Source organism: Podarcis melisellensis, assembly GCF_964234715.1.
Source record: "Podarcis melisellensis genome assembly, chromosome: 14".
NCBI classification, from domain to species: Eukaryota; Metazoa; Chordata; class Lepidosauria; order Squamata; family Lacertidae; genus Podarcis; species Podarcis melisellensis.
Genome location: NC_138546.1, coordinates 17,531,606 through 17,553,906, shown reverse-complemented (window position 1 = coordinate 17,553,906; position 22,301 = coordinate 17,531,606). Strand labels below are relative to the sequence as shown.

Sequence of the window (22,301 nt, the reverse complement as noted above, 5' to 3'; positions counted from 1 at the left end):
GCTGTGGGTGACCCCATGCTGTAAGTAGCAGGAAGCACACTTCCCTCTGCTCCCGTCTTACGATGTCAAGTAATGGTTGCCTTTCTTTCTTGTCTGTTGCAGCCACACCCACTCTTCTGGTTCTATGGCCGCTGTGCGGGAATGGTCCTGCACCCGCTGCACGTTCCTGAACCCCGTAGGACAGCGCCAATGCTCCATCTGCGAGGCCCCACGCCAGAAGCCCGACCTCAACCAAATCCTGCGCCTCAGTGTAGAAGAGCAGAAATGGGCCTGCGCCCGCTGCACCTTCCGGAACTTCTTGGGCAAAGAGGCCTGCGAGGTGTGTGGCTTCACCCCTGAGCCTGGGCCCGGGGGCTCCCCGCTACCCATCATCAACGGAGTCCTGCCAAAGCCCACCACCTTGGTGGAGCCCAAGGGCACCTGCAAGGAGGAACTTCCCAAGGCCGAGAGCCCTGCTGAGGACTCTGGGGAGAAGAGCCCGGAGGAAGTGGGGCTGGAGGATGGCTGGGCCTGCCAGCGCTGCACTCTTCACAACACCCCAATGGCCAACTCGTGCTCGGCCTGTGGAGGCCCCCGCAAGCTCTCTCTGCCCAAGATTCCCCCAGAGGCGCTGGTCGTCCCTGAAGTCATTGCTCCTGCCGGTTTCCACATAGCACCCACCACCCCTCAGCCCAGCGTTGCTACGGACAACCCCGAGAGCCATCCCATTGCCAACCCAGGTGCAGCCACCATTGAGCAAGAGAGCCAGAAGATGCCAAGCTTTAGCCTTTTCTCCCCCGGCCTCCAAAACAACCCCGTTCCCCGCAGCCGCCGAGAGGTGCCCCCCCAGCTGCAGCCACCGGTGCCTGAGACCTCCCAGCCGGCCTCCCCACCAGCACCTGTGCAGAAGGCCATTCGCTTCCAGGAGCTGATGGCGACAAAGCGGCTGAGCGTGCTGGAAGAAGAAATGGAGGTGAGCCCATCGCCCTGGAAGTGCAGCACCTGCTCCCTCCTCAACACCTCGGGAGCTGGCGCCTGCGAGGCCTGTAGCTCCCAGAAGGGAAGTGACACCATTGACTTGACTGGCGATTCTGTGCGCTTCACTCCCTGCGGTCCATCCAGCCCCGACTTCACCACCTGGTCCTGTTCTAAGTGCACGTTGAAGAACCCCACAGCCTCTCAGAAGTGCAAGGCCTGCGGCTCCTCCAAGCTGCATGGCTTCCAGGAACACGGCGCACAGGGAGAGTTGGCTCTCAAATGCCCTGAGTGTGGCTCAGACAAAGGCAGCTGCCCATCCTGCAGCTCTAAGGCCCCCTCGGCCCGCAAAGTGGCCCGCCTCTTCCCCTCGCAGCCACCTGTCACCCCAGAAAGGCCCAGCCAGTGGCCTTGCCCGGCTTGCACGCTGCTCAATGAGTTCAAGGCCAAGCACTGTGTCGCCTGCCACACTCCCCAGGGGTACCTGTTGCAGCGCAAGGGCGCCAAGCCACTCAGGCGCCGGGAGAGTATGCATGTGGAGAAGCGGCGGCAGACAGATGAAGGGGAGGCCAAAGCCCTCTGGGAAAACATTGTCTCCTTCTGTCAAGAGGTGAGTTTCTCTTAGTGTCCTCTTGCCTGTCATTACACCATGCAAAAGTTTTTATCCAAAAGAGAAGTCCTTTTTATTTATACAAAGTAAGTTTCCAGACCTGGTTGCTCAGTAGATAGGCAGGAAAAGACATAGGCAGTGCTCTTTGAAATCTTAGAAGTTGGTGCAGAGGAGGACTGGGCGAAACTCTTGACTTTTCAGTGTGTGATCTCCATGTTTTCCATATTTTCGTGTTTTCTGGTAGACCAAGGAGAGTGTTTGAAGATGCTTTGAGAGTTGGTGTAGCAGCCCTGTCTGGTCTTGCTTACTACCTACTGCATTTGCCATTTTTTAATACTTGAGCTCCATCAACTAACACTCATTGTTTTTTATTAGTATCTGTTATTGTTATTTAGCTTTCAGTTGCACGTTTCATATTTACAGACTGCATTTGTTGTCTTTAACAAATCTTCTCATGCTTTTAATCTCTCTTGGATGGAGGAGGAAAGGAAGCACATGAAGTTCTTTGTCTCCTTGCTCCTACTTATGAGCTATTTATTTATTGCATTGATATTCTGCATTTTCCTCCAAGGAACTCAAAAGCGGCATCAAGGTCATATCATGGGCTCCATTCTGAGTGGGGATTTGAACCTGGGCCCCTAGTGAGACACTCTCATTAACAGGCACGCAGGCTTTCAATGATCAGTCATCTTTGTGATGTTCTGGCCCTGAAATAAGCAGCAATACCAAAGCACTTTAGGAGAATTGGGTTTAAGTTCTATCTAGCAACTGATCCATGTTCATACCAGGAATATCCCTCCTTCTGCCCTGAGTCAGTCCACTCAAAGACCCAACCCCTGAGGTGCTCTTTTAAAGAATGCAGTGAAAGGGTGCTCAGCCCAAGGAAGAACTTTGGGATTTCACCCTGTATAATTAGCAAGAACAGGTGTCCTCTGGGTCCGCTTGGCAGCCTCAGGAAAAGGCCACTCGCCACGCTCATTAATAACTAATTGTGCGGTGGCTTTAATGATCAAGTGCTGTTTTATTTCTGAGCGGCCTGTGGTGATTGAAGCCACATCAAGCGGGTGCCTGAAATGAAATTTAATCGTGTTAGACTTCTGAGGGAGCAATGCACAGGCACAGCAGGTGGCCTTCATGCAGGGCATCCAAATTTCCAGCCAAGGAATAGAGGAGGCCTTCTCCCCCCCCCTCTCATATTCCCTCATTGCATTCCCTCAAACCCAGACACGCACACCCACCCACACCCCAGCTCCCAATTCTTGCTGAAGCACAAAATCTATTCTCTCTCTTCCCCCAGATTTTATTAATTTATTTAATTAAATTTCTATTCCACCCTTCCTCCCGAAGGAGCTCAGGGCAGCAAACATACAACCAATACAGTAATTAAAACATCTAAGAACAATTCCAGTACAGATGCAGGCTGCGAAAGATACCTACTTCAAAGACTTGTTGGAAGAGGAAGGTCTTTGTAAGTGCTGAGAAGAACAGATCTTCACGTGCTGAAGTGGCTTGAGGGATTTGTTCCAATTTTGTGTATTATTGGGGTGAGGGTAGTTGTGGCACAGCTCCTGTGCACTTGCTTGCTTCCTTGCAAGCAGCAGTGCTAAAATACAGTCTCTCTATATATATTTATTTAAACACAAAAGGAAAAAACAGCATGGAGAATATCAGCATGATTTTTTTTTAAAAAAAGCATAGCAGATAAAGCTATTTCACATAGACCTGGGAAAATAAAAATGTATTGGGGTGGTACCAGATAGACAAAACAATGGATGCCAGATAAGCTTCTTTCGGAAGAGTGTTTTCATACACAAGCTACTGCAACTGAAAACTCTGTCTAGAAAATTTCAAAGCCATTTACTCCAAGCTCTTTCCTTACAACAGCTCTATCAGGTAAGTCTGTGGTGCTGTCCTTATATTGCAGATTGGGGCTGTGTGTGTGTGTGTGTGTGTGTGTGTGACAGGTTTGAGACTGAAAGAGAATGTTTTGCCAAAGGCCATCTAACGAGTTTATGGCAGAGGTGAGGTTCAAACAGGAGGCTTCTGATTCTCAGCTCAGTCTTAGCCACCTGCCCTCAGGCCTGATATGAGTATGAGCCCTTCAGAGGGCACATCTTGTGCTTGCAGCTTATCACTGTAGCATGCACCCAGGAGTTCAAGAATCATGTGCCGTGGGAAACATGTACATGAGAAAGCCCACTCTGAGGCAGTAGACAAGTCTGTACTTTGTCCTGAGTTTGCCTGTCTTCTGCTGTGGAGGACAGATTTCTTTTGAAGCATCAGTATCCAGACTCTGGTGCTAGAAGCCCCAATGGCTGGTCCCCTAAAGGAGTTTGTTGGCTTCCAGGGATTTGCATGACACGCACCCCCCCCCAATAGATCCACACTTCTCCCCGACTTAGTCTCAATTCTCCTCTAGCTTGCTAATGTTCTTTCCATGTTTCTTTGGGAAATGCCATCCCTTCATCTCTGCTTCCTTCTTGGGAGAACCTTCAGCATTAATCACATTGTAATTCAGGGACCTCAAGGGAGCATCTGACCCCGGCGCATGCCTTGGCAATGGTAGCACAGCGAGCACTGAGAACAGGCTGTTGGGGCAGAAATTTGCTGGGAGGTTTGAAGCTTGAGGGAGCTTCAGTGGCTGCTGCCTGGACACAGCAGCGCAGAGGGGAAGGGAGAGAAGCCAACTGTGCAGTACAGTCCTCCTTTGCACATTTATTTCAAGGCAAGTCTCACTGAATTCAAAATGACTTCCTTCCAAATAAGTGTGTGTAGGATGACGACCTTTCCTCTAACTGGAAGAAATGTATTGCAGGAAGCCTGCAAAGCGAGGAATCATGGATGTTGATCTCCAGTTCTCTTCACAGCAGCTGAAGGGGAACAGATCAGGTTGTCTGACTCTGAGACATTCTTTTCAATCACTATTTCTGAATAGGGATACGATCAGGGACTTTTGCATTCTGTGACCCGAACAAGCAATGCAGAACTCAGCATCCCAAGAATCTCATTCTCCACCCCCACACCTTCTAATAAATAAATCAAGTTTCTAGCCCTTATTGTTGGAGACAAGTGCATGAACCATGCTTAGTAAAACCAAAGAAGCCAGACAGGCTGCTAATTTGGCTTTCCCAGGAATCGAGCCATATTTCATAGCTCTGTAGGACACCTTCTCCATTCTTGTGCAAAGCAGAATATTTTGTATAACAGCAAATGTACACAAGTCACTTACCTGCATTGCTTGGTACAAAACTGGGTTATATTGAGCTAAAATGTCTTGCCTGCATCACTGCAGAGCTAAGCTTGAAAATATGAAAACGGGGCTATACTGGAGGATTCAAGTATTCAGTCACCTGCCTGGAACTGCCCCAGGTCTAAGTCTCACTGTTTAACGTAAGAAGAGCCCTGCCGTTGGGTCAGATCGATGTCCCCTCTATTCCAGATTCCTCTTCCCCGCAGTGGCCAACCAGATGCCAGTGGGAAGTTCACAAACTGGGCATGAAGGTGATAGCCCTCTCCCTCTGCTGCTCCCCAGTAATTGATACTCAGGGCATTCTGCCTTCATAGCAGTTGTTCCTTGGTTTTGCTTACATGTAAAGTGGAGCTTTGACAGATTTAAGGGGGAGAAGGGGTTGACTGTACTGGGCTACTCGCCCTGTTACTGAGCATGCCCAGGTGCTTAACTCACTTGCCTGTTTACCTTCGTATTTCATCAGCTGAGGCCCCCATGGGTGCTGATCAAGGAAAGGATGTTGGCAGTTTCATCCCCTTTAGTGAGCAGAGGTATGACTCACTGTATGCCTGCCTCAATGTGCAGGCTAGTCCTCAGATAGCAGGAACTGAGAAAGACATTGACCTGTAACCCTAGAGGGAGCCAGACTTCAGCAGTACTGGGCTTGTTGAATAGGGAGCAGCTTTAGCTGTTGTTTAGCCACCTTTTGTTCTAGCATATGCACAGGAAAGAGAGTTGGAACGAACTGAATTCCCATCTGCACTTTACATTTAAGGCAGTATCGTACCACTTTAAACAGTCATGACTCCCCCCCCCAAGAATCCTGGGAACTATAGTTTTACTGTGCTAAGAGTTGTTAGGAGACCCCTTTTCCACTCAAAGACCTTCATTTCCTAAAGTGATTTGACAGTCAGTCCTTCTCAGGAAACTGGGCATTGTAGCTGTGAGGGGAATGGGGATCTCCTAACAACCCTGTACTACAGTTCCCATAATTCTTTGGGGGAAGCTGTGACTGTTTAAAGTGGTATAGTACTGCTCTGAGTCTATGGTGCAGGTGGGACCTGCGTGTCTCTAAAGTAAGACTGCCAGCATGTGTCCAACAGTTGCTGCAGCAGCCCCAGCTTTCATGTGGAACTGAATATCAGTAACAAGGATGCCCTTGGGCTTCTTAAATTTTGTATCTGCAGAACAAGGTCAACTTTGTGGATGACAGTTTCCCTCCAGGGCCCAAGTCAGTCGGCTTCCCCGAAGGGGACAGTGTCCAGCAGCGAGTGAAGCAGTGGCTGAGGCCTCATGAAATCAACTGCAGCATCTTCAAGGACCGTTCAGTCAAGTGGTCTGTTTTCCGGACACCTCGGCCCTCTGACATCCTGCAAGGGCTCCTGGGAAATTGCTGGTAAGAATTGAGGGCAATTGGGTTCAACTGTGACTTTTAAGGGGAATTAGATAGGGGGGAACTGTGACTTTTAAGGGAATTAGATAGGGGGGAACCCCATTGCTAATGGCCATTGTACACAAGCAGAGAGTGTGGTCTGGACTTGGTAGATCCTGACACAAGATTCTGGCAGGTGCACTTGCAGCCAGCTCAGAGTGGGAGGACGCCCCAAGGCCTTTACATTTCTACTTTCAGAGCTTTCATTCTTTCTGCTGACTACAGAAGTTGGCTGCCCCCTGGTGGCATGCAAGAAAGATCTGAAAAACCAACCACCTTTCCCCAGTAAGAATAAAGGAGCTTTCCCCCTCAGCAGGGACAACATGCAGACATGTTTAAATCACATTTAAATCTTTTGAGCCCTGTGATTTTTACATGTTATAATTCAAGCAGCATTTTTCACAGTGAGGCGCTCCAAAGGATTATGAGGTCATATTCTAGGACTGTGTTCCCCAGATCACGTTGGACTACAACTCCCATCATCCCTGACCATTGACCATGCTGGCTCTTGGGAGCTGGAGTTCAACATAACCTGGGGGTGCGAGGTTGGATAACACTGTTATAGAGCATGGGCAGTATTCATGTGGGCTGCTGGTCGGGCTTGTTGGGCCTTGCAGTACTTTCCTGCATCTGTGCATTACTAGGGAAGACAGGAGTGAAAAGAAAGCCTCTGGGGTCATTCTTGCAGGCCAGTAGCATGGCCTGCATCACAGTTCCACATTCCTCTGTGTAAAATATGAACCATAATAATCTCTGTTGGAGGCTGTCAAGCTTTCAAGCCTTGAGAGAACACTTTCCACATCAGTGTGTCTGTTAAGGAACCCTGCCTGCCTGCCACAAACCGTGACATAGATTCTAGACCATATATTAAGGTACACGCTCAATTTGCGCAGAATGCTGGCCAAGTCAAATGAAAATAGGTGCTCCAGAATTGCACCCATCACTCACCTGCGGCTACACAATGACTGAGCAAGGTAGGTTATAGTAGACAGGCTGTCTTTCGATTAATCTTGTCTGTGTTTGATGATCATCTTGTTGTAATGTTCTTGTTTTATTTTGTTCTGTTGTAATTTGTTGTAAGATGATTTGGGAACCTGAAGATGAATCAGTCAAATAGATTCTCATTGAACTCTAATAAGCTTCTCAGGATTCCCCAGAGGTCTGAAAGCCATTAACAAGTTGTCATATTGCCCTTTCCTGGTGGAATGAAGCAATGGGCTCTGGTTGGAGGGGTACATACTGATTCCTGGGGATGGGCTGCAGTCCATAGATATGGATTAATAAATTGCTTACTAAATTCAAAGGGTGGTATAAGTGAAAGTGGGTTACCTGGTGGACTCCAGCTCCCACCATCCCTCACTTTTGCCCATACTGGAGGACCACAGCTCAGTATCACTGAAAACTGTGGGTGTCAGTAGATGAAACCTCAGAATCCAGTAGAATCAGCTGTTAGGGGAAATACGACTCCAATAAGGATTTTTAAGAGTTGGAAACTTTGCAGTTAGTAGTGCCATGTTATGATTTTTTTAAAAAAAAAATCAATTCATTGTGGTCTGCACACACAATTGGTGAAAAATTAGCCTTTAGAATGATTATTCCCTGTAGCCTATGACTTTCTAAATTTTGCAATCATGCATCTATTTTTATTTTTAAAAAACACTTGTTCAATTAAATGCTATTAAGCCACCTTAAATACAGTTTATCACAGAAAGACAGCATATGAGAAATTCTATAAACATTGGATAGACACTGTTCACTTAGACCAGACTTCCCAAGTTAGGTGCCCTCCTGATTTTGAGGAATGCAAGTCCCTTCATCCCCAACCAGCACGGCTGGTGGCTAGGAATGATGGGAGTTGTAGTCCTAAAGATATATTGAGCCACCAAGTTGAGGAAGGCTTTCCTAGGGTATGCTCATTTATCTGTCTTAGTTGTTTATCACCTAGAGAACGTCAAGTTGTTAGGCAATATACAAATACTGTTAATCAATAAACAAACATAAACCTATGAAGCCCTGTTTCTCACACATCCGGCACAGATCAACATTTTGAGGGGTTCAAAAACTTTGTTGGACTACAATTCCCATTATTCTTGGCCACTACCCATGCTGGCTGGGGTTGATGGGAGCTGGAGTCCAGCATTTGGAAGACACATTAGCTACTCCTACCTGTAGAACAAAGAAGACCAGCCAGCAGTGCAACTGCTCTTTCCAATATGAACTCGATGGATCAGTTCAGCAGACCATGTACACACACATACACACACACACACACACACACAGAGAGAGAGAGAGAGAGAGAGAGAGAGAGAGAGAGAGTCATGCATCTGATTTTTCTATTTTACTGTATTTTCTTTTGAAATACTCCTACCTGCTAATACAAATTCATCTGAAGAATACCTTATTATAGTTCAGAGGGAGATTTCATTCATCCTAAGTTTATTTATATATATATATATATATATATATATATATATATATATATATATATATGCAGGTTTTGGTGTCCTCGGGTGTCTTCCCGTGTAAAAGTTGGGGTGTCTAGGCGACGTTTCGACGAGGTCTCACTCGTCATCTTCAGGCTGGTGCTTTCGGCTTCTTGTTACTGGAACAGAGCAGGATCTCAGTGTTTGAGTTCCTATAAATACTGTTGAGGGGGTGTGGTGTATAGCCTCCAATGTTCTGGGCAGAGAGGAAGTTCCCAGGCTAGTGTGCCTTTTCTTCTTTTGTTCCTTAATTACTTGAGGGATATCTTGAGTGATTTCTTGAGTGATATCCTGAGTACCACTTAGGTGGGTCATTAGGTGTGGATTAGTTGCTAAAGTCTTTGTGTCTTGACCTCTTGAACTTTGTGAAGAGTTTTTCTGAGGAGATGGCTGTACTGCACTTAGTTGTGCTCTGGCTTGGCTTCGTGTATAGGGGCGAGCTGTGGTTTTGTGGCCTGTGTCAGCCAGATCTGTGTAGGGATTGCAGGGGGGTGCAGCATCCGGAGGTGCCACCATGGTTTGGCTACTGGATGGTGTCTGTAATTTATCTGTGGAGAGGGTCTGGGTTTGGGTCTGGTGTGGTTGATTGGTGATGGCGTTCTGTGTGCCTCTGGATCTGGTGTCAGTTTTTGTGGGGAGGGCTAATTTCCAGATGTCTGGCAAGCGGGATGTGTCGTCACAGAACGCCATCACCAATCAACCACACCAGACCCAAACCCAGACCCTCTCCACAGATAAATTACAGACACCATCCAGTAGCCAAACCATGGTGGCACCTCCGGATGCTGCACCCCCCTGCAATCCCTACACAGATCTGGCTGACACAGGCCACAAAACCACAGCTCGCCCCTATACACGAAGCCAAGCCAGAGCACAACTAAGTGCAGTACAGCCATCTCCTCAGAAAAACTCTTCACAAAGTTCAAGAGGTCAAGACACAAAGACTTTAGCAACTAATCCACACCTAATGACCCACCTAAGTGGTACTCAGGATATCACTCAAGAAATCACTCAAGATATCCCTCAAGTAATTAAGGAACAAAAGAAGAAAAGGCACACTAGCCTGGGAACTTCCTCTCTGCCCAGAACATTGGAGGCTATACACCACACCCCCTCAACAGTATTTATAGGAACTCAAACACTGAGATCCTGCTCTGTTCCAGTAACAAGAAGCCGAAAGCACCAGCCTGAAGATGACGAGTGAGACCTCGTCGAAACGTCGCCTAGACACCCCAACTTTTACACGGGAAGACACCCGAGGACACCAAAACCTGCATTCCTGTACCCGTGAAAATCTACGAAAGCATATATATATATATATATATATATATATATATATATATATATATATATATATATATGCTTTCGTAGATTTTCACGGGTACAGGAATGCAGGTTTTGGTGTCCTCGGGTGTCTTCCCGTGTAAAAGTTGGGGTGTCTAGGCGACGTTTCGACGAGGTCTCACTCGTCATCTTCAGGCTGGTGCTTTCGGCTTCTTGTTACTGGAACAGAGCAGGATCTCAGTGTTTGAGTTCCTATAAATACTGTTGAGGGGGTGTGGTGTATAGCCTCTCTGCCCAGAACATTGGAGGCTATACACCACACCCCCTCAACAGTATTTATAGGAACTCAAACACTGAGATCCTGCTCTGTTCCAGTAACAAGAAGCCGAAAGCACCAGCCTGAAGATGACGAGTGAGACCTCGTCGAAACGTCGCCTAGACACCCCAACTTTTACACGGGAAGACACCCGAGGACACCAAAACCTGCATATATATATATATATATATGCTGTCTCAGCTTGTCTGCAGTTTCTTTATTTTGTAAGATCAAATTATGTAACTTCCGATCTGAGTATTTTTTAAATAGATCCACTCAAATTTCACTGGTGCATGATCTGCATACAAAATTGAAACATTCTTTATTTCTCTAGAGTCTTTAATAATACCTGGAGAAGTAATAATATAATCTGCCACTGAATATATTTGATTTTTCTTGGAAAAGAAAGTATAATTCTTATCTTGTATGATGAAAATACCTCCAAAAATCATCGAGTGAACGATAGTGCAAGTCAGCTTCTCACTTTGAAGCATAATTAATTGCCCCTCCTGTGCCTTGTAGATTGTTATTATCTGTTGTTAATAATACAAATGTTAAGTACAGTTCTTGCTTCAGATGACACAGGAAGCTACAGTTAACTGAAAGCAGGAGTGAGTGCCATTCAGAAGGCGAGGATGAGAGTATGTGAGTTCAGGAGGAGACTAGGCACATCTCATGAAACCATAGTCTAGATCAGGCATAGGCAAACTCAGCCCTCCAGAGGTTTTGAGACTACAATTCCCATCATCCCTGACCACTGGTCATGTTAGCTAGGGATGATGGGAGTTGTAGTCCCAAAATATATGGAGGGACGAATTTGCCTATGCCTGGTCTAGAATGATATCTGAATGTGGCCATTGACTTGCTGGTGAGCAGCCTTCCAAATATTAACTGGCTTCATCTGGCACTTCTTTTTCAGGTTCCTCAGTGCTCTGGCTGTGCTGGCAGAAAGGCCTGAGTTGGTGGAACGGGTCATGATTACACGGACCATGTGTCTGGAGGGAGCCTATCAGGTGCGGCTTTGCAAAGATGGCACCTGGACCACTGTGCTGGTGGATGACATGCTGCCCTGTGATGAGTGTGGCTACCTCCTCTTCTCTCAGGTGGGTGCTGGGATTTGATATGGCCAGCACTAGCCATTACAGCAGGGGAAACCACAGAGGGTGATATGCCAGAGGTTGGGAACAGAATTGTGTGAAAGTGTCTCTTTTATAGCAAACCTAGAGATGCTGTGCTATATGTCCTGTAAAAGACTCTACATGGGGTCTCCAGCTTAGAAGTTCATTTAGATGGGGAACCTACAGCCCTCCAGATGTTGTTTGACTGGGAATGGCTGGGGTTGATGGGAGTTGTAGTCCAACAACATCTGGAGGGCCACAGATTGACCATCTGGTCTAGAACAAGGAGAGGGCTGAATTCATAATGTGGTTTACAAGAGTGAATATGTGCTGGTGGGTGCAGAATTTAGCTTCCTGAGAATTTCAGCTTTAATTTTGTTTTGCTTTTTAAAAAGGTTTCTAGTTCTTATTCTGCACAAGAATGCTCAAAAAATATACACACTGAAATTTCAGGAGCCACAGACAGGACTGAATAAGATCTTAAGGGTTTGAGCGACATGGCTGAAGTCTCCTTACTCTTCCTATGACTTAACAATGTCAGACTATATTATGATTATAACATTGAAAAAGCAGAATAAGTTATGCATTTGCACTCAGTTTGCATAATTTATATAGTTGCAAAATCCACTTTTCCTTGGCATAGATCTTGGATTGCCTGGGCTCAGAGTTTTCATTTAATTACATGCAGAGTACACACAACTCTTAGCCAAGGGTGTTCACCCTTTGTTAACGCTTGTGCTGTAGGCGGATAAGGTCACCCTTGGCCCATCTGTAGCATGCAAATGTATTTAAATGCAATTAACACAGTCTTTTAAAAGAGAAATAATCAATTATGAACTCCGAAGTTGGTCGACAGCCTTGTTTGCAGCCATTGATTTGTGTTCTTCTCCTCCAGGCCCAGAGGAAGCAGCTATGGGTCGCCCTTATTGAGAAGGCCCTGGCCAAACTCCATGGTTCGTACTTTGCCCTCCAGGCAGGGCGCGCTATTGAAGGCCTAGCTACGCTAACCGGCGCCCCCTGCGAGAGCCTGATGCTGCAGGTCAGCTCCACTAACCCTCGCGAGGAGCCCATTGACACTGACCTCATCTGGGCCAAAATGCTGAGTTCTAAGGAGGCTGGGTAAGACGAGGCAGGAGGGAGGGCTTTCCCCTTCAGCTGTGAGGAGCGTAAAGACTGATTTGGCATCTGCGGCCGGTCGGGCCGCATCTAGTCCAAGGGAAAAGTGGAATTTCATTGAGCTTACTGCTGTGGCTCTAGCAAAGATAGAGAGTTAAGGCGGGCCAGTGAGGCCTGTTGCTGTAAAATGCACCCCCTGCCTACCCTCATCCTTAGTAAGCTGGAATGGCAGATAGACTGCAAATCTCAGAGTGCACTGTTCTAGTGAGCTGCCTTGGAGAGGCTGGTGTCATGGGATGCTTTCTGTTTTGGTCCAAAATGCCCATGAACACTCAGAGCTAGGTGCAGCCTGTGCCGTCAGCCCAAGAGAAAAGAGAAGCCCCAAGCTGTTCTGTTCTGTGCTTCTGCTGCATGACTATTGAATTCTCAGCTGGAGCAGTTGAGTTCCCAGGATTTTTTGGGGGGGGGGGCATGTGCTTTAAATGTATGGTGTGGATGTGACCTAATTCAGAGTCCCTGTTAAAAGATCATACCGTTAAAGCCCCAACCCAATAGTATATGAATGTTAGAACTCCTGTCATTCACAGCTTTGTCTGCCTGTGTGCAATATTCTTCTGCATGCAACAGCTGCTGAATATAGGCCGCCTCCCCACTTTGCTCCACCTGCCAAGTGTGCAAGGCTGAGCAATTACTGCAGAGGCAGAGGAGGAGCGTGGCAGGAAGGTGGGTGAGGGTTTTGTTGCATGTAGTCATTGCATGGGGAGCAGGAGGCTGGAAAACTGAGTGTAAGCAGCTCAAAAGTGGTGTCACGTGCACAGTTGGGAACTGGGCATTCCTGCAAGGAGGCTTTTGCTACCAGCTTTTAGCAGCACTGTAAAGCATCAGCTGCAAGGCATGTTTGCCAAAGTCCCTCCTTACAACTGATATGAAACAAACCATGAATTAACCTAGAAACTCAGGCCCAATCTCATAATTATATTATATTAATCAGAAACTTATGCCTAGACTTCACAAGCAACAGAATCAAGTGGTAAAATAAATTGCCCTACATCAGGCTACAGGTACAGGATCATATTTCTGATTGCTTCTGTATGTAAAGGAAACCTTCTACAAGCAGAAAAATAGCACAGCAAAGAGTGGATTAGAATATTTTAGCCCTGAATGTTGTTTCCTGCCCACCCTCCAAAATAAATTATCTGCAGGGAGTTTTTCCACAACAAGGGATTGTTAAGAAATGGCACCCTCTTCCCTCTTCCCCTTGCAGTCTGGTACAGTCCACTCTGCCATACCAGGATTGTTGCCATCTCATTTTGCAGTCTGTGTAGACCAGTCCTAAAAAGCGCAAGCGATTCCTGCATCTGCAGTCCCTGCATCTTGTAGTGGTAGTGGTCGTACCTCCCTTAGCCTGATGGCAGACTAGCTTTGTATTTCTGCATGCCATTAACAGCCTTTCCAGCTTATGCAAAATGTGGGGTGATACATACCTTAAGATAACTTTAGCTCCCCAGTTATCCTCCCATTGATTCCTGATGCTAAGCCAGGGAGTGTAAACCTTGTGTTTCTCTTCTCCCCTCCCCACTCCCTTTTATTTCCCATCCTTCAGCTTTCTGATGGGTGCATCCTGTGGAGGGGGCAACATGAAGGTGGATGATGCAGCCTATGAAAGCATGGGCCTTCGTCCACGGCATGCGTATTCCATATTGGACGTCCGAGATGTGCAAGGGTGCAGGTAAAAATGGCCCAGAAAAGATTGCTGGCTCTTGGCTAATTAGGCAGGCTGCTTGTTTGGTTTAAAGCAGGTGTCCAGGAACCTTTGTTCTTCCAGATGTTGCTTTAACTAAAACACGTATCAGCCCCAGAAAGCATGGCCAGTGTCGAGGAATGATGGGAGTTGTAGTTTAGCAATATCTGGAAGGTTCACCACATCTGATTTAAAATGTTGACTCGTGGATTGTTGTTCACTTCAACTATCTGTCCATAACATCACTGTAAGATACACTAAGGAAAGATGCAGGTATGAGAACTAAAGAATATTGCAGATCTCTTTCCCGGAAAAGAGCCGGGAGTTTAATATAGGGTAAGATACTATTACCACTTCCCCAAGATACTGCATCATTGTTTGTTGATGAATTCTGCAATTTCGATTTTATCCCACTGGAGCCAATTCGTGACTCTTGCAAAGACCGGAACATTTTCTCAGTAAAAATAGCATGGCAAAGCAGAGTGCTTAGGGTGTGTTATGATTGGTACTTCGGTGTTCCCACCTAGCTCTTTGCCTGCCTCCCCAGGGTGAAATCATTTTGAGAGGTAGGCAAAGAGGTGAAAGGGCCTCAGAATTTCCAGATTGCAAAGTGTGTTTTCTTACTCCATCTTGGCAACTGTAATGAGACATAGCACGGTCTGCTGGACCTTTGTGTCTGGCCATATGAGAGTGAGAGAGATGAGCATGAGCAGGCTATTGACGAATGTTGCTCTGTTGTAAGCCCTCTTTAGGGTTTGTTTTGTGAAGAGCAGGCAGAGTAGAACTTCATAACCTAAATAAAGAAGCTTAAATTCAGTTTTGTCTTGCTGCTTTTTTCAGGCTCCTGCGACTCCGTAACCCTTGGGGCCGCTTCTCCTGGAACGGTAGCTGGTCTGACGAATGGCCCCACTGGCCAGCACACTTGCGGCATGAGCTGATGCCCCACGGGAGCAGTGAAGGGGTCTTCTGGATGGAGTACAGTGACTTCATCAGGTACTGCCAAAATTGCACAGACTGTCCTGTGTCTCTGGGTCCTTGCTCTGCTGCCTTTAGAAGCTTGGATTTGGCTGGAATGTGACCTCCTGGTTCTGATGCAGATCTAAGGCACAGACACATGTACTGCTGACTTACCATGCTTTACTGTGTACAAGCAGAGTGCTCATATGCACTGCTCATTCACTCCCGCTTTGCTCCTTCCCTGGTGCGAATGAGACAAACCAACCTGTTCCTTCTGAACCAGGGTTTGTGGTTTGCTTCTCCCTAACAAGTCAGGATGGCTAGCCAATTTTAAGCCATGGTTTACGGTTAGCTTGCTGATCATGGCTTGTTAGGGAGAAACAAGAACTGCTGCTCCTCTCCATTTAAAAAACAGCACAGCACCTAATGGTAAAATAGCATTGCTGCTCTGAATCCCCTGTCCTTCTCGTGAGTTGTTAGTTTGAATTTGCTTCCAGTTCTTTGGGGGCTGTGCATTCTCCCTCTATTGTGATGGAGCTCACAGAAAACTAAAAGGTAAAGGTAAAGGGACTCCTGACCATTAGGTCCAATCGTGGCCGACTCTGGAGTTGCTGCGCTCATCTCGCTTTATTGGCCGAGGGAGCCGGCGTACAGCTTCCGGGTCATCTAGCCAGCATGACTAAGCTGCTTCTGGCAAACCAGAGCAGCGCATGGAAATGCCGTTTACCTTCCCGCCTATTTATCTACTTGCACTTTGACGTGCTTTTGAACTGCTAGGTTGGCAGCAGCAGGGACCGAGCAACGGGAGCTCACCCCGTCGCTGGCATTTGAACCGCCGACCTTCTGATCGGCAAGTCCTAGGCTCTGTGGTTTAACCCACAGCGCCACCCGCATCCCCACAGAAAACTAGAATATTTTAAAAGTGTGAGACCAGAATCAGGCATGCCAAGCAAAATTTGCACCTATGGCGCTGAATGTGGGAACCCTTGAGTGTTTCATTGCAAGCAGGTGGGAGTACTCTGGGAACAGGAAGAATCACTCCTTCCAGTTTTCCAGAGCGCTCTTGACCTGTTAGCAGGAGTGGCATGCCAGAGAACAAAGAGGCAATTTTGCAGTGTCAGGAAGGCCGTTGCAAAGTATGTTACTGCACATTCCTGGAAGGAAAGGAGAATCTTTCAGTTCATGCTATGATGGGAGAAAAACCCTCCCTCCCATCCTCCAGCTAATTGGCACTTATTGGTTGAGGAGCAGATTGGAGCTTTGTCTGTGCTGGTTATGAGAGTGGCACTACCCCCTTTTGCATTCTGCCCTTGGTCCTCAGGTCAGAAAAGGTTTGCCACCCTAGTGTAGAGGGAAGAGAAAGATGGACAGCAACACAGCTGTCTCTTCCACAAAAAGGTGCTCCTCCTTTCGCAACCCCCAAGAAACTGTGCCATTAGCAATGAAGATTTTACAGGGGTGCCTTGATTGCTGTCTAAAAGAGACTCATCTGATCTTGGCTACAGCTGCTTCCGGGGTTAACAACTGCCTGTTCCCTTGCCCAGGTATTTCGACTCAGTGGACATCTGCAAGCTCCATTCAGACTGGCATGAGGTCCGTGTGCAGGGCACCTTTCCCAACAAAGCCAGTGGACCCATTACTGTCACCTCACTGACTGTGCTGGAGCGTGCAACTTTGGAGTTCGCCCTTTTCCAGGAAGGCAGCAGGTGAGGTCGCAGATCACACTCACCAGCCACTGAACAAAGATTCAAGGCTCTTGCACACTGTTTACATCACCCTAGTTACTCTAGAACTAGCATTGCACCTTGGCAATTGTCACTTGTGCATTGACCCCTCTTGTTTAGTCCCATCTCCAGTTCCAGTTCAACTGTGCTATTGAGCTGACACATGGCATGATGGTGGTGGCACTCCTATCCTCTCTCAACATAAAAGCCATTTCCTGCCATTCATCCTGCTCTAACATGACTAAGGAACAGAATGAAGGTTGCAGTAGATAGGATAACTGTGGCTCCACAGATAGGGGCATTATTGTTTCTCAATGGAACAGGTTTAGCCCCTACTGTAATGATTGGCCCTGAGAATATCCCTTTCCTTCTATATCAGTGAAAGGCTGCCACTTAATACTTATCAGGAAGGTAAAGCACTGCCGAGAAAATCTGGTCCTCAGGCCATGACACTGGCCCTCATTGAAAGGTGTGGTGTTTATATATGTGTAGACAGGCACTGCCTCTCCCCTGTGAGTCCTTACAATAGACAAGTCCTCTTCTCTCATCTTCCCATCCCTCATAGTGACAGGCATTTTTTTAGTCATTGTTGTCTGTGATTTTCAGATTCAGAACCCACTTTTAACTGCTACAAACTTCACCACAGGACCCAGTAATGGGATGTTGGGGTTTTTTTTAACATGCTCATCTGCCTGCTTTTTTTCTCTAGGGTGGTCAGATGTGTACCAGAAAGCAGGACCCTTGTACCTAGGGAGCATAGGAAGCTGCCTCTTACAAAGTTTACACCATTGATCCATCTAGCTTAGCGCTGTCTACACTGACTGGCAGCAGCCCTCCAGGGTTTCAGGCTGGGCTCTGTCTGTACCTCTGTATAGTTGTGCTACAGATGCAACTTGTTGCCCAGGGTGTCATTGGAGAAGCTAGGCTTTCACCAGCTATTAAAGGAGCAAAAGGGCTACCCTCCTTTTGCTTTGGATCCTTCTCTCTCTGCCTTGGGGGGTCCCTTCCAAATCTACAATTCTGTTTCACTGAAGACAGAAACTCTAAACAAAGAAACGATGGAAATGGTGGTGAGGCCACGGCTGCAAGTCACTATTACCAAGACAGCAGTCTTTAGCCCCCCCATCCCATATTGTTTGTGCTATTCCATTTGGTGGAAGAGAGTGGGTACAGCGGCTTGTGCAGTGACTTCTGACTCCACTGCACTTCACAGGAATGTAGGGAACTCCTTTACACCAGAAGTCTAGCAATTGGCCCATCCAGTTCAATGTGGCTGCAGTTTCCCACAGACTGATTCCCAGCCCCACCAGAGATTGGACCTGGCACTTCCTGCATGATTTCCCACTGAGCCATGGCCCCTTCCCTCCTTTCCCTTGGCAGGCGCTCAGACACAGTGGACAGCCACTTGCTGGACCTTTGCATCATGGTCTTCCGAGCCACCTTCATCAATGGCAGCAAGCTCAGCCTGGGCCGCCTGATGGCGCACAGCAAGCGGGCAGTCAAGAAGTTTGTCAACTGTGATGTCATGCTGGAGCCGGGCGAGTATGCAGTGGTGTGCTGTGCCTTCAACCACTGGACTACCCCAGTGACAGGCACCTCTTCAAGCCAAGGTAAGGGTTGCGTGGCAGGGTCTCCTTCTGACTCTCCTAGGGCAGTGGGGCTGCCAGTTCCAGCAATAGGGTTGCCGCTGAGAGCTTCGGGGGTTTTAAAAAAAGTGGGGGGGGGTCACTGTTCGAAGAAAAAGCCACCTGTGTTTTCAGAACAGCTTCAAGCAACGAAGGAGCCTGTGATCCTCCAGAATTTGCTGGGACCGAAACTCCCTTCATTCTTGACCATTGGGCATCCTGGTTGGGACGGATGAGAGTTGGGAGTCCCATTTGGGGAAGGTTCCCTTCCCCGGCCTTAATTCTCAGTTGAAATTTGCCTTCATTGCTTAAACATTGGCTTCTTGCAGATTGCAGTCCTAACCCCAATCATCTAGGAGAAAGCCCCATTCAACTCAGTAGGTCTTCCTTCTGAGTAGACAATACCAACAATATATGTAGTGATTTGAAGCTTGTTGTCTAAGTTCTCTGAATGCCCAGTACCAGGCCTGTATTGCAGTCAGGAAGACAGTTCATGTTCCTAAGCTGGCCTCTGGAAATGCTTGGGAAAGGCCACATGGCAGGATGGGTAGGGATTCTTGGGGGTGGAGACTCCCTTGTGGACAGGGCGCCCTGCACCCTGATGCTGCCTCACTTGCTTATTTCAACCTCTACCAGTTTCCAGCCCTACTACTGGCAGTGCATGCCCAGCTGCTGACATCTCCAGCTACATCCTGGCCATCTACAGCTCCCGCTTGGTGATGGTGGAACAGATCGAGGCTCAGTCCACCACACTGGCAGATGCCATCATTCTTCTCACTGAGAACAAGGGTGAACGGCATGAGGTACGTGCAGGCACCAGCCCCACCCGACTCAGCTGCTTCAGAGAGTCTGTTCTTTCCTGCTTCTCACTATCAGCACATTGGCTACCATCAGAGGGCAGTGAGGGATGGAGGGCTGGACAGCAACTCCCAGCAACTTCTAGAAGGCTGGGAGAACACCAGGTTGGAGAAGGCTGGTATCTGTTCTGACAGGCAGCAGCTCTCCAGGGTTTGCAGCAGATATTTTGCCCACCCCAGCTGCCTTCCTACTGGGAAAACAATGGCCATGATGCTTAAACATTTACGGAGCGCTTTAGAATGTTCAAATTTGCTTCACACACACTATCTCAGTACTGTACATGTAAGGGCTGGGAAACCTTTTTTCAACCTGTGGGCCACATTCCTTTCTGAGCAATCTCCCAAGGGCCGCATGCCAGTGGTGGGCGGGGTCAGAGTAAATAGTGGGTGGAGCCGCAAATGTAAACTGTCCCCGGTACTCCCACACCCCCTCTATCCTCCCTCCAGAAAAGCAAGAGGTGTTACCAGACTCCAAGGCAAAACACTTGGGGTGCAAAGCAGGCTCAGGTGATGGTGGTTTGTTTAAGACCACCTACAGAGTCCATAGCAGATGTGAGGTTAGAGTTCCTTAATTCCTAGCTTACTAAGCTACATAAAACCCTACAGCTTTCTGCAGGCAGATGTCCTGCTGTTAGTTGGATGGGTGGGTTTTGTATGTGGATGTTCTCTCTGGAAAGCAGCCAAGCACCTGCAGCTGCGCATGCGCTCCTGGGAACATGCATCTTCCCAAGGAGTTGGAGTGAGCCTGGGCCCTGAGTGTTGGAGGTTGGGACTCTGTATTGCCATGTGGGGGTGAGGTGGAGGCAGGCAGGATTCGCTGGTCTGGGGCCGAGATTGACTGGCTGGCTGGTTTGCTTCCGCAGGGGCGCGAGGGGATGACTTGCTACTACCTGACACATGGCTGGGCAGGTCTCATTGTGGTGGTGGAGAACCGGCACCCTAAATCCTACCTACACGTCCAGTGCGACTGCACAGACAGCTTCAACGTTGTGTCGACACGAGGCAGCCTCAAAACGCAGGACAGTGTGCCCCCTCTGCACAGGTGAGAGGGAGCTAGCGGGGGCTGAGAGAACTGGATTTAATTTCCCGTTGGTGTGCTTAAGTTGTAGAATTGCCACGTGTCGGGGGAATGAAGCTGTTTGCCACCTTGTAGAATGTAATGAGGAGGGCCACCCTCTCTCAACTGACAAGTCCAGGTGCCTTCACTGTTTTTCAACCTTCAATTTTGAGAAGTTCAAGGGGCAGCACTGGGAGGGAGAAGTAGATCCCACTGAAACCACTGCTAAAATGGAGAGTCCGCCCCATCCTGATTTGGACAGTAATTTCAATAGAAACCTCTTCTCCTTTCTGAAGCAAGGCACACCCACACAACCCATCATCTGATGGGCAATAGGAGCATGCCTTCGTCCATCTCGCCTTAAGCTCCCGATTGGTCCTTTGATGATTTGTATACTGCCCTTCATCCATAGATATAAAAAACACAAAATACACAGTAAAAATAAGAACAAAAACAACGGATGGATGATATCACTTGAAGGCTGGATGGCCATTGTCTGTCCCAAATGAGTGTAGGCCAGATGGTGAGGCCTGATGTGTCACATTTGACCTGTGTGCTGGAAGTTTTGCACCTCTGCTCTTCACCTGGTTAAGAGATCTGTAATGTTAAGTCTGCACCAGGCCAGAGAGTGTTTGTGTATTGGAAGCCTTTGGGAAATCTGAGACCTTCCTGTGTGATGAAAGGGCTACTTGGAAAGCCAGGGGGCTGTTGCCCAATTAGAATTGTATTCCTACCATTGCTCTTGGGCCTTCCTTTGTGGCTGTAGACTCGCGGGGGTGAGGATTAGCACTATTTCCCTCTCTTTCACTGACCTGTCTATCTCCTTTCTTTTTGTTTTCTTCCAGGCAGGTTCTAGTGATTCTCTCCCAGCTGGAAGGCAACGCCGGTTTCTCCATCACCCACCGCCTGGCACATCGCAAAGCCACCCAGGCCTTTCTGAATGACTGGATGTCGACCAAGGGGACGCACAATCCGCTGCTGACGCCCGAGGTGGCGGGGCTACATGGGCCCCGGCCGCTATGACAAATGGCCCCGCCCTCCCTGCCGCTCTTCTGCTTCTGCCTTTTTTCTGGCCCCACTTGTCTCAGGCGTTGCCCGAGCCGCCATTACTGAGCCATCGGGATTGAGAAGGATGGACGGACAGACAGACTGGGTGTCTCAAGCCAAGCGCCTTTCCTCCCATCCCCTGGGGTCAGGCAGGGAGCTGCTCAGGTTCCCCCTCCCTTGAAATCCTCTCTCCCTCCCCTCCCCACCTGCCTCCCCACAGATGATGCACTTTATCCAGAGCTGCTGTCAAGTTAGGAGAGCAAGGGAATGTCACAGCCCTGGAGAGGGACGTGTTCCAGCCCCAGGTGCAGGCGATGCTCAGATGCTCCCAGGCGCCAGGTCCTGGGACTTGACCCTTCCCACAGCCGCCAAAAATCCTAAGGCTGCTGCAACAATAATATACCTCTGGCCAATGTGTCTGTCTGTGTGTGTGCCTCACCCCACTGTTAAACATGTCAGCTGGCTGCTGCAATGGGGTCGGGTGGGGTCTGGGATGAGGGGTATGTAGGCCCATCCTGTCTCTGTCTCTCTCCCGTCTGGAACTGTCATTGGCAGATGGAGGGGTGATGACTTGTAAGATGGACTTCATCTCCCTTCCAGCACTGGGCTGGCTAGGTGGTGAAGTTTTGTTTTGTTTTTTGTTTTGCAGACTGGGTTGCCGGAGGGGTACAAAAAATGGCAGAGCCATTGTGCTGTTAACTGCAAACTAGCTAAATCTGTGTTAAACTACTCACCTAGCGTGAGCACCATT

The 22,301-nt window shown here is 48.1% G+C and overlaps 1 protein-coding gene across 1 annotated transcript in view; it reads left to right on the top strand.

Annotated features, from left to right (window-relative positions):
- CAPN15 (calpain 15) overlaps nt 1-21,965 on the top strand; it is a 56,305-nt gene extending 34,340 nt beyond the window's left edge. Inside the window, exons 2-12 of the mRNA XM_081887957.1 lie at nt 103-1,564; nt 5,981-6,189; nt 11,228-11,411; nt 12,322-12,545; nt 14,146-14,271; nt 15,124-15,276; nt 16,785-16,946; nt 18,345-18,574; nt 19,226-19,392; nt 20,310-20,488; nt 21,349-21,965. Of these exons, the coding sequence (XP_081744083.1) occupies nt 103-1,564; nt 5,981-6,189; nt 11,228-11,411; nt 12,322-12,545; nt 14,146-14,271; nt 15,124-15,276; nt 16,785-16,946; nt 18,345-18,574; nt 19,226-19,392; nt 20,310-20,488; nt 21,349-21,526 (3,274 nt within the window). The 3' untranslated portion in view covers nt 21,527-21,965. The remainder of the gene's footprint in view (nt 1-102; nt 1,565-5,980; nt 6,190-11,227; nt 11,412-12,321; nt 12,546-14,145; nt 14,272-15,123; nt 15,277-16,784; nt 16,947-18,344; nt 18,575-19,225; nt 19,393-20,309; nt 20,489-21,348) is intronic.
- The last annotated feature ends 336 nt before the right edge of the window (nt 21,966-22,301 follow it).